At 31.9% G+C, this 10555-nt stretch overlaps 2 protein-coding genes across 8 annotated transcripts in view; both read left to right on the top strand.

Moving 5' to 3' along the window:
* Positions 1-6804, top strand: part of GEFmeso (Guanine nucleotide exchange factor in mesoderm) — a 294400-nt gene extending 287596 nt beyond the window's left edge. For all 7 annotated transcript variants that reach the window (XM_074172011.1, XM_074172014.1, XM_074172012.1 and 4 more), the window contains exons 8-10: positions 485-713; positions 2186-2858; positions 3979-6804. In XM_074172011.1, coding sequence (XP_074028112.1) covers positions 485-713; positions 2186-2858; positions 3979-4813 — 1737 coding nt within the window. In that variant the 3' untranslated portion in view covers positions 4814-6804. The remainder of the gene's footprint in view (positions 1-484; positions 714-2185; positions 2859-3978) is intronic.
* Positions 6805-8267: 1463 nt separating this feature from the next.
* VhaAC39-1 (V-type proton ATPase subunit VhaAC39-1) lies at positions 8268-9956 on the top strand. Its single transcript, XM_023166835.2, has 2 exons — positions 8268-8484; positions 8543-9956. The coding sequence occupies exons 1-2, from the start codon at positions 8364-8366 to the stop codon at positions 9466-9468; spliced, it is 1047 nt and encodes a 348-aa protein (XP_023022603.1). The 5' UTR covers positions 8268-8363; the 3' UTR covers positions 9469-9956.
* The last annotated feature ends 599 nt before the right edge of the window (positions 9957-10555 follow it).

The following is a 10555-nucleotide window of genomic DNA, read 5'->3' on the forward strand; positions in this document are numbered from 1 at the left end:
AGTTGTTTTGTTATTTATTCATATAGGGGAAGATAGGTTAGGTACACAAAATATCGTATGTCACAGAATGTCTCGAACACGGAACATAAGTAAACAGAACAGCACACCTATGAAAGATGTCATCTTTGTTGTTTGTCTCATACAGGAAACAGATTCATTGTCCTTTATTAGCTATAACCAATGTTTTTTTTTGGTGAAATAGAAACGAATCCCTTTAAATGTTGAATGCATTATTTCATTCCTCTTTTTTAAGTATTTAAATATTTTTTTGAAGAAAAAGGTTGAAATGATAAGTTTAAAATGCGTTGTTTTAGAGCTCTTTTATGAAAACTACTTGATTTTCGTCAGGAGGAACATTCCCCATTGAAAAATTGCTAAAATCTTCATTGGCTAAATAAAAGGTTTACTCTACTAGAAATTTGAACCGTGAAATGTTTCTCAATTAACTGTAGAATGAAATTACATCTTTATTTCTATTTCATAGTGTTCCAGTTTGATGCTTGTGGAGCAGGTTAGAGGAGAACCACTTTCATTCCAAGTCATATCATTTGACAATCCTCGTCATCAGTCAACGCTTAAAGCCAGATCACCCCAACATAAAAGAGATTGGACGTTACAGATAAAACAAGTAATTCTAGAGAACTACTCTGCTGTGATTCCAAAACATGCCAGGCAACTAGTTTTGCAGTTGGGTCAGGATTTGAATGAAAACGGTATGTATTAAATTATTTTTGAAACCTGATAGTAATTTAGTTAGGCATTTGTTTGAATGTGATTGTCGATGTTTTTTGGTCAATGTAGGAGGTGCATGCTCTCAGTGTTTGAATAAAATCTTTCAGAAGAAAAAGTAAATGGTACATTAAAAATACCAGGAAGAGAAATGGAATATTATAAATACTAGGAGGGAAATATGAAAATGATTTAGTTGAAAGAGAAAATAATAATCAAAAATGAGATAGGGATATAGATAAATAGAATATTAATTTCCTCAAATACCAATATTAAAATTCTTGTAACATATAATAACAATATTTCAGAGTCAATGGCGAATATGCATAAAGCATATAGAAAATAATTTGCTGATTGTTACATACGAGAAATATGTATGAATATTGAACGATTAGAAATATTGAGGAGGAATTATAACCCGAATCCTTCAAGAAAGTTGAAGTTTTCCTTTATAACAGTTGAATGTTTGGAAGTAGGAATCTGAGCTTCTAGAAGAAAGCAATTAATTCCAAAATGAACCCTTTTCAAATATGTGTAGATTATGCAAAGAAGTAACTTTCGAGACATAACTCATTCGTGATATAAAGTCGTGATTCTATTAATGGAGTGTAATATCATCCGGATTGGTGATGAAGAGGCAATGAGACAAGTGTCTTATTCCGAAACATCGGATGTCCACCATTGGAAATGACAGTTTTACGTGTAAGTGAAATTTACGTCTTTCATATACTATATTGTGTAGCAATCCTATGAAAGATATCTGATTCAAGTCCATAACAATTGTTTGGAGTACAAAATGGATATGAAAAAGTGGTTTTTGTATAATTCAATGTTCACATAGAAGTAGTTGTTTAGAAAGTATTTTTTCTTTTGTGTAATTCAATGTTTATATAACAGTAGTTGTTTCGAGGGGGCTTTTTCTTTTAGTTATTCCTTTGCATGATGTACACATCTTTGTAAAGAGTTTATTTTGAAATTTATTGCTTTCTTCCTTTCTCTCAAAGATTCCTAAATTTTTTTTTATTATTTTCTCCTAAAAATATATATCTTTAAATTTAAACATTCGTCTTGTGAATCTTGAGTAATCTATACAGATGAAAGGACTTATTATGGTGCAGTGTCAGCCATGACTTCTTCTTTTCTGAAGTAAATATGAGTTGATTTTTCTTCAAGGTATAGTACACCTTCCTTTTTAGAGAGGCAATATTGATAGTGTTAATCTCTTCATAGGCCACTTAGAACCATCTATTGATCTTCGGGGCTGATCTTAGAAATGGGAATTGTTCTCAATAGAGCTGCTTCCTGATTTTTATTCTATATTTTTTTTCTCTCCTAGATTTCAAAGTTAACACTGGAAATTTGAACCCCACAATCATTGAATTGAGCATTGTGAATGAATTTTTCAATGTACCAGTGTTTGAAATCATTTAATTTGATTTAAGGCATTTTTTTGTAGAGGACGTGAACAATGATAAGTGGTCACCCCTCAGGCAGAATTCCACCCCTCAATACTTGGAAAGAAGGAGCCGATTGAGGAAAACCCGAGATTTCACGAACAGAAGGGCATCTTCCCAAGATAGGTCCATTCTGTCACCAGGAAATTGGAGAAGAAAATCTGAACCCAGTATGATTCCTCAGTACAACTCGAAAACCATGCCCAAGAAAATAACCAAATTAAAAAAAGCCAAAGAATTCAAGAGCGCTACTTTTTACACTGACTTATCAGATTCAGAGAACTTTGAAGTGGTTGGCGAATCCCTAGAATGTTTACCTCAAAATAATTCTGAACTAACGGCTGATGAACAGGCCAAACAACACCAGAGGTCCGATGACAGGGTCAAAAATAACATAGAAAAAATCGTGTCAGATATTCTCATGGAGAACCAAACTTTCAATAAGGCTCTTAGTAGACCAAACACTAGGAAAAATGCTACAAATGACCCCACTATGGTGTGGTATGATGATAAACTTAAGGTACCTGCCAAATCAGATTCATTACCGAGGTCTTTTCAACTCAATGATCAGATTGATTCCATAGACGGGGGACTGGATTGTAGAAATGAAAGGCTGATGCATGATATGTCATTGAAGGAGAACCCGGATATTGATGTAGAGGAGCAACAAGAAAAGTGAGTACTTATTTCTTAACTTCACTAGAGAAAGTCGTAAGGATACAATAACTTGGTACTTCATGAATTTGAACAAACTATTTTGAACGTAGTTGAGGTGAAAGTGCAATATTTGTTGAAGTTATGGTAGATATTTCGTGTTGTTGCTGTATCTCAACGAAAAACAATGGGTGTTCACTGCATGTGCAAACAATGTCTAGATTTGAAAAGAATTTTAAACTTATCATCTCAACCTTTTTCTTTAAAAAATTATTTAAGTACTTTAAAAAGAGGAAAGAAATAATGCATTCAACATTTAAAGGGATTCGTTTCTATTTCACCATTTGGCAACATCGGTTATAGCTAATAAAAGACAATGAATCTGTTACCTGTATGAGACAAACAAAGATGACATATTTCAGAGGCGTGCTATTCTGTTTACTTATGTTCCGAGTTTCGAGACATTCTGTGACATACGATATTTTGTGCACCTAACCTATCTTCCTCTATATAAATAAATAACAAAACAACGGTTGTTTATGTGGCTCGTGGAGATGGTATTGAACTATAATTTATATTTTGCCTCAATTGTTGATTTATAAAGATAATTTTCTTTTTTTAAAGTAGAATATCTAGATACGTATAAATTCTAGGTGCTGTTGCCAATATGTGAATTAGAAACAAAATTAAATCCCAACATTTGAAACATCATTTTGAATACTTTTCGAAGTGAATTTGAAAAACTCATGAATTAAACTCAACTTTATTTTGTTCAAACTTGCATTTGCTGTAATAACCCAAATTGAGGAACATTCCCCATTATATATATTTGCAACCAATGTCACTATTTCTGCATTTGCTGTAATAACCGAAATTGAGGAACATTCCCCACATAAAAAATTTGTAGAAAGTTGAAGACACCACTATAGATGTATTTAGACAGTTTCTGAACTCTCAAAAAAATATATATATATTAATAATATTTCATAAAAAGTGACTCATCAGATATACACCAAACAACTCTCAAATCATCAAAACAATTTGAAATATAATATTGTTTCATTATATGCTTACAAAAATTTATTCTAATTTATATTATGTTTCAAATTGCTAATTAATAATTATTTTTATTTTGTTTCAGTGATCTCTCTTCTCAACTAGATGACACTGAGCATCCAGAGCACAAAATTTACCGAAAGTCGGCAATGAGGTTCAGTATTCTTCATCGCATTAGGCATTTGCTTTTGGAAGATCAAAAACGACAAAAATACCCTTTGCACAAACAGGGCTCCAAAAGCATGGGCGAAAAAATTGCTCATCCAGATTATGTGGATCCTCAGAAATTATTCAGTGTTTCCAGAAACTGTAGTCAATATGATCTATCTGAAAATAAGAACGAGGTTTGCGACGTAATGGGAGAACCAGAACACTTAGATTTGACAATAAATGAAAAAGATGTACTTAACGAAATTGAAAAGCGCCTTAACGGAGGTACAAATAATACTGACACTGGACAAAAATCCTTCAATTCTAGTCATAGTACTACGAAGTCCGAGTGTAGCAAAAATTCTAGTCAAAATTCCGATAGTTATTACGAAAGTATCTTGGAAGACTCTCTCACTGAGGAATATGTGAGGGACTCTAGCGGAAAAATGGTTGCTAAGCAAGATTCTTTCAGCAGTAGCGAGAGTAAGATTTCTTTCACCCAAAGGTATCAAGCCTTTGAAAAATTCTCTTCCTCTTCAACAGAGAAAAGACCAATAATAAAAAGACCCACTAAAGCTCCGCCACCCATTCCACTGAAACCTGCAAGACTGTCAGCTAGTAACACCTCCTCTTTAAAAGTTTCCAGCGGAACCACAACAACCTCGAAGACTGTTTCACAGACTGCAAGTAGCTCAAATGAAAGTTGTAGTCAGCGAGAAGTTAGCAATAGTACAAGCTGGGTGAAAACGATGGTCGGTAGGTTTGAATGACAGCTGCAGAATTTTTAATTGATTGTTCAATGTGACCAATGGGTTTGCAAGTGTAAATATTTATTATGTAGAAAATTTTTAAGAATAATAATTTAATAACATATCTAGAGTCAATCATAAATCAATATATCAACATATTTAGTTACACTATCAAAATTTTTGTACAGGGTACCTACACCATTACTACGGACAGGAGTGTAGTTTCTATATTTGAAAGTGACACCCTTCTGTTTCAGATGGTATTTATTCTTGTTAGTTCAATATGAAACATAAGATGAAGGTATTCACCAAAAAAATTTCAACAGAACAATATTCAAAACTTCCATTCATAGATGTAAGTTAAATAATGATTTTGTTTTCCTAAATACCTCTATTATCATACAAAATGAAGTGTCCTTGTTGTAATAGATCTTCAAAGAATGAACAAATCCCTAATTTATAACTTTACGTGTCAAAATTATAATGAAAATATATGCAAAAGAAGTATACAGAATGTTCATATATTATAAAACTCTCCCCGTTTCAAAGTTATCACTCCTGTGATCTGGAGAATTTCATGAATGGGCAAATGAGAGGGGAATAACAATTAAACATACTACTTCATATCACCGTGGAAGAAAACGGAATTGCAACGGAATTTATCTCAAGCAGATAAAATATTAGTCTTGAATTTGCAAATGAAGGAAATACCAAAAACAACAGAACAACAAATTGGAAAAAGGAGAAAGCATTCTATTAAGGTTCATTCAAGATAAGAATCCGTTTCATCGATGGAATAGCCTTGTAAATTTCGACAATGATGGAAGACCATAGTCAGCTAATTTTTCTAATATAAGGAAGTTTCATCACAGGAGTGATAACTCTGAAGAAGGAAAAGCTTTGTAGTATATGAACACGCTGTATACTTGTTTCTCATATATTTTTATCACTGATGAAATAATAAAAAACTGAAGTTGTGAGTTGGGGATTTATTCTCTTTGTTTTTTGAAAGTTTATTCATGTATTTAGGTTATCACCTTTAATGTGTTTGGGTTTATTTCAATAATTTTGGAATTGTCTGTCACCAATGACAGCTCTTTTGACATCATGTGGTCGAGTAGTTTTTGTCTTCCAGTAACTAGTTTGGTTTCCAAGTCTGCCTTATCTGAACTGCTTTTATCATAATTGAACTAGAGCATTTCATTTTCTGACTGCGCCGTATTGTAATAGACTTTCAAAGAAGCAAGGGGATGAATACCTAACTTGTAACTTCACTTGTCGAATTTGTCAATACTCGATTTATTATTTTACCATAACAATAAAAATTTATAAGAAAGAAGTATATAGAGTATTCATATTCTACACTTATTATTCAAAATTAATCAAAAAATTTGAAAAGTTCATACATATTCAGATTAACAAAAATTTGAATTTGTTGTATAAATGTGTATTTCAAGTGAACTTATGAAATTGCTGACAATAAAATATGTACAATAATACTTACTGTAATCACTGTAGATGTGATCTACATACTTTCATACCAAAGTAGATCAATATTTTAAACTTCAAGGCCTAACCTTCTCGTTCTCTTACCTCTTAAATTTCATTGAACAATCAACCAAAAATGATAAACTTCATAATTTTCCATTGTGCTATATTATGGCTGTTCTAATATAATAATAGTCTAAATATTGTTATTTAAATATTTTTCATTATTGAAATGTGTTTGTTCTCATATACGTTATAATAACGGACTTGTATAGATGATATATGTATAAAATTAAGTATTATATTTTTGAAACTTCCCATGTTTCATGTGCACAATTTTAACTTGTAGTTTTGAAAAGTATTTTATATGTGTTGGATATCAAAAATTTACTTAATTCATTTCAAAAATGTGCCAAATGGGACTATTCTAATCTAATGAAATTCTAATTAAATTATTGTTGAATGAGTAAGTACTAATAGTTTTGTAAAATTGTTTCAGGATTAAATGCATATAACTATTTTAATCTTCGTTTTATTTCACATTTCAACAAATATTCACTGAAAAATGAAAGTACGTACACTTTTTTGGAAATGATCTTACAAAAAATATATACAATAACTGGACAAGATGTTGAAATGTATATTTCAAAAGACCTTGATCAAATATCTTTATGGCTCTCGATGCCATAAAATTTCACTGAATCTTCAGAAATCTCAATTGATTCAAGAGATCCAATTAAATTCCACGATGAAAACATCAAATACTCTCCTAGTACTAAATTTCTTGGTATCATTCTAGATGAAAAAGTATCATTGAGACAACATATTGAAACAATAAGAAGGAAAATAGTTCCAATAGTTGAAATTTTATCCAAAATAAAAAAATGTACCAATAAAATACCCTTACATGATTGATTTTTAATTGGAATGGCAACCAATTTCTCATTGAAACCAATCAAATAACTTCAAAACAACATAATACAGTGTATTCAAATTGAGCTATAAAGAGCCTACAATCAACTTGTATTACTCAAAGAATTATAGGATTTGTTATCCTTGCATAATTTCAAGTTATTTACTCACAAATTTCTCATTGAAACTGTTTACAAATTTTGAAACAGAAGTATATAGTGTACATTCAAGTTAAACAACAAGGAACCTACAATTAATTATGCTACCCAAAAAACTATCAGATTTATCATTTTTATTTCTTCTTCAAAATGAAGTGTTTTCATATTTTGAAAACTGTCATTTCATTCGTTTCATGTATGTATGAGAATGTACCTTTTTTTTCTGTTTAAATTATCTGGAATCTTTAATGTTTTCATTTCAATAATTTAAAAAAACTTCGAAAAAATTGTCATTTGAGAATTTTGTGAGGAATTTCAAATGAAGGCAAGTAAAATGTAAAGATGTTTCTCTGACTTGGTGAGTATTTTGACGATTCGGTCTTGGCAACACTGGTAGACATCCTGAGGTTTCAATGCCTCAAGCCCACAGAACTCGTAACTAGAAAGCGCATGTTTTTCAATTTGTGCCTTCAGTGAAAACAATAAAAGCTAATAACACTCCAACGTCAATATTGAAAAGTATTAGAGGAAGTGAGAAGTAGTCGGGACGTATATCATCAGAAAACACGACTTCAATTGTAACCAGTTTGTTTTCATTATTGAATTTGACATCTGTCACAAATTGAATCATTCCATTCTGGCGAACCTTATTATTAATATCGTCACTACGAATCGTTTTTTGAATACACGTTCGAATACGATTACACGCCAGAAAACACCTGTAACGTCCAATTCCTTTTCAAAACCAACCTCACGCTAGTTTTGAATCACCATGAATACATTTCAAATCATAGTTGATGTGACGTCATGGTTTCAACGCCTGAAAGAATGTATTTGAATCAAAGACGAATACATGAACGCCAGAAAATGCCTCACGAATCCCCAAAATTCACGTGATTTGACGTCATTTTTTGACGTGACGTTAATCATATGACAGTTGGGCGAGGTGTTTATACCATAACTCCTGAGATATTCTGAATTTCAAATCACCGTCAAATTATTAAACAAGAAAAATGAAAGGGTGCATTTTCAACATTGATAATGGATATTTGGAAGGTTTGTGTCGTGGCTTCAAATGTGGAATTCTAAAGCAAACTGATTACCTAAATTTGGTTCAGTGTGAAACCTTGGAGGGTAAGTTTCTACCCAATTTATTTCAAGGTGAAACAATTTAATATTCCCTTCTTTCCAGATCTCAAGTTACATTTGCAAGGTACAGATTATGGGACTTTCTTAGCTAATGAACCATCACCATTGTCAGTTTCCACAATAGATTCAAAACTTCGAGAGAAACTCGTTATTGAGTTCCAGCATATGCGCAACCAGGCAGTAGAACCTCTTTCCACATTTCTTGACTTCATTACCTACAGTTACATGATCGATAATATAATATTACTTATTACTGGCACTTTACATCAAAGGCCCATTGGGGAGCTCATTCCAAAATGCCATCCCCTAGGAAGTTTTGAGCAAATGGAGGCAATTCACGTAGCAGCTACTCCTGCAGAATTGTATAATGCAGTGCTTGTTGATACCCCTCTGGCACCATTTTTTGTGGATTGCATCAGTGAACAGGACTTGGATGAAATGAACATTGAAATCATTCGTAATACTCTGTACAAAGCATATTTGGAAGCTTTCTGGAATTTCTGTAAGGAAATTGGTGGCACAACTGCTGACTCTATGTGCGAAATTCTGGCATTCGAAGCAGATAGACGTGCCATTATTATAACCATCAACTCTTTTGGAACAGAACTAAGCAAAGATGATCGTGCTAAACTATATCCTCGCTGTGGAAAATTATATCCTGACGGTTTGGCAGCTTTGGCAAGAGCCGAGGACTATGAACAAGTGAAAGCTGTAGCAGAGTATTATGCAGAATACTCAAAACTTTTTGAAGGGGCTGGTAATAACCCTGGAGACAAAACTTTAGAGGATAAGTTCTTCGAACATGAAGTTCGTTTAAATATCAATGCTTTTATGCAGCAGTTCCATTTTGGGGTATTCTATTCTTACTTGAAGTTGAAGGAACAGGAATGTCGCAATATTGTTTGGATTGCAGAATGTGTAGCTCAGAAGCACAGGGCTAAAATTGATAATTACATTCCAATATTCTAGGTTAATAGTTTTGTGTCATCAATTTTTCAACTCGTATACTAAGTGATTAGAGGAATCAATGTTACATCTATACCTTATTGAACCACTTCCTATTGAAAAAAAATTCACCTAGAATATTGTTAAATCAGTCGGGTTACTTTCGAGGTATTTGTTTAAATCTTTCAATTAGAATGATTATTCATTGTTCCAGTCTTTTGATAATAGGTTGATCTAGTTCTACTCTGTGGAATATTCAAGTATCTTTTCCCAATTAAATTGCTAAATCAAACATAGCTTCGTGACATTCTTTCTCCTAGATAAAATTGATACCTCCTATTATTATCTGGGTGTGATAGCAATGTATTTCTGAATATATGTACACATTTTGTTTAAATAACATAATTATATGAATATACTGATTATTCTGAGATTTAATTATATAGATGATATTGTAGATATGTACATTTTTCTTCATCTTTTTTTTTGAAAATATACATTTATTTGAAGTTTATAGTTTACTCAATTTAATCCTTAGTTTGGTTGGGTTAATCATTTCTAAAACATACTCCAATGGAAACAATCAGGTGATTGTTAAAAAAATAATTCAAAACAGATTATACCATTTCGAATGATTTATCAAGAAAGGGATATTATAAAACATTCTGTTAAATTTGCTCAATAATTTTTATTTAGAGTGGAAATATAGAGGAAGTTATATTAATTTGTACCTGTGAATGACGTGATTCCCTACAAACTTAAATTAAGATAAAGAACAATTGAATAGATAAATCAACATAACTTTTTGAGGACTAATGAGACCTGAATATTCGATAACCAATTTGATCATTTTGATTTGAGTCAATTATGAATCAGCAGTGATTTGAATACATATTCAATTTCGAATGACAATTTTCCATTTAAGTGAAATTATACTTTTGAAAAATGTTCCTGCTTGACAATGTCAAATTGGTACATTGCTATTAATTCGGAAATGTAGCTATTACACCTTGGCAAGACTAATGTAACAACTGATGAAACCAATTTTGCAAGACAGTGAAATTGAAGTTCTCTTAGATTGTAACATGCATCATTTTTTTGAGGAACTGTT

The sequence above is a fragment of the Leptinotarsa decemlineata genome, unplaced genomic scaffold (genome assembly GCF_025532065.1).
Source record: "Leptinotarsa decemlineata unplaced genomic scaffold, Ldec_3_MD MMD2_tig00000035_RagTag_RagTag, whole genome shotgun sequence".
In the NCBI taxonomy this organism is placed as follows: Eukaryota; Metazoa; Arthropoda; class Insecta; order Coleoptera; family Chrysomelidae; genus Leptinotarsa; species Leptinotarsa decemlineata.